The sequence below is a fragment of the Dacryopinax primogenitus genome (genome assembly GCF_000292625.1).
Source record: "Dacryopinax primogenitus strain DJM-731 SS1 chromosome Unknown DACRYscaffold_2, whole genome shotgun sequence".
NCBI classification, from domain to species: Eukaryota; Fungi; Basidiomycota; class Dacrymycetes; order Dacrymycetales; family Dacrymycetaceae; genus Dacryopinax; species Dacryopinax primogenitus.
The window spans coordinates 1902007-1902857 of record NW_024467199.1 but is presented as its reverse complement, the minus strand read 5'-3'; the positions used below and the strand labels follow the sequence as shown (position 1 = coordinate 1902857).

Sequence of the window (851 nt, the reverse complement as noted above, 5' to 3'; positions counted from 1 at the left end):
TCAACAGAGACCAGCAATCCGTTTAGCAATATGGGCTTTGTCCCCAGTGAACACTCCACCATAGTCACTTGACAGAACCTGGGCTGTCTTTTCCAGCAGCAAATCACAGAATACAACAGGGTCCATAGCTGTGACCTTTAATGCATACAGTGAGTACATCATTGGATTGTCTGCAGGGTGGAAACATACCATGTCAATGTACATGGTACTACCACAAACAGCTGTGGGGATTGCTTCCCCTCTCTTGGCCTCCACCTGAACCATGTAATCCCAGGAGGTTTTTGCCCATTCTTGGGCCTGCTGCATACTGGGCCATAGGGATGTTGCAGCCTGCTGCAACATCCACACTGTGGCCACCTCATTTAGCATGTCAATGATGGCAGATGACCTGACATCCTCAGTCTCAGGTTCCATTTTGATGGCAAATTGCTGTTCAACCTCTTCACCACACTTGGGTGCCAATTGCTGACCATGCAAAGAAGGGTTAGTAGTAGTCAAGATGGTTTGCATGCTTGACAAGACCCTGTTTTTGTGGATCTGTCCCAGCCAATACTTGATGGGATAGATGACAACCATTTGGTCATCATTGGTTTTGGCAAATCCAAGAGGCTTTCCAATGGTTGCCAAATATTACAAGGGTAATGCTCACAGAAGCTCACCATCTGATCTGAGCTGATCTGGTCATGCTTTGCCTTTTTCGAAGGTGTGCTTTGCTTCCCTAAATCACCAGAGCTCCACCTCCCATGCTTCTGAAAAACAGTCTTGTATCAGTACAAGTTTGTGTGGTGGTCACTGGGAGGGGTCCTGTCAGGGCACCAGCTCATTGCTTGGTCAAGAGACATGACTAAGCC

The 851-nt window shown here is 47.6% G+C and overlaps 1 protein-coding gene across 1 annotated transcript; it reads right to left on the bottom strand.

Moving 5' to 3' along the window:
• DACRYDRAFT_104371 (uncharacterized protein) lies at positions 1–414 on the bottom strand (the record flags this gene model as incomplete). Its single annotated transcript, XM_040767917.1, has 2 exons — positions 1–135; positions 190–414. 2 exons carry the CDS (start codon positions 412–414, stop codon positions 1–3), a joined length of 360 nt encoding a protein of 119 aa, XP_040632775.1.
• Positions 415–851: the final 437 nt, after the last annotated feature.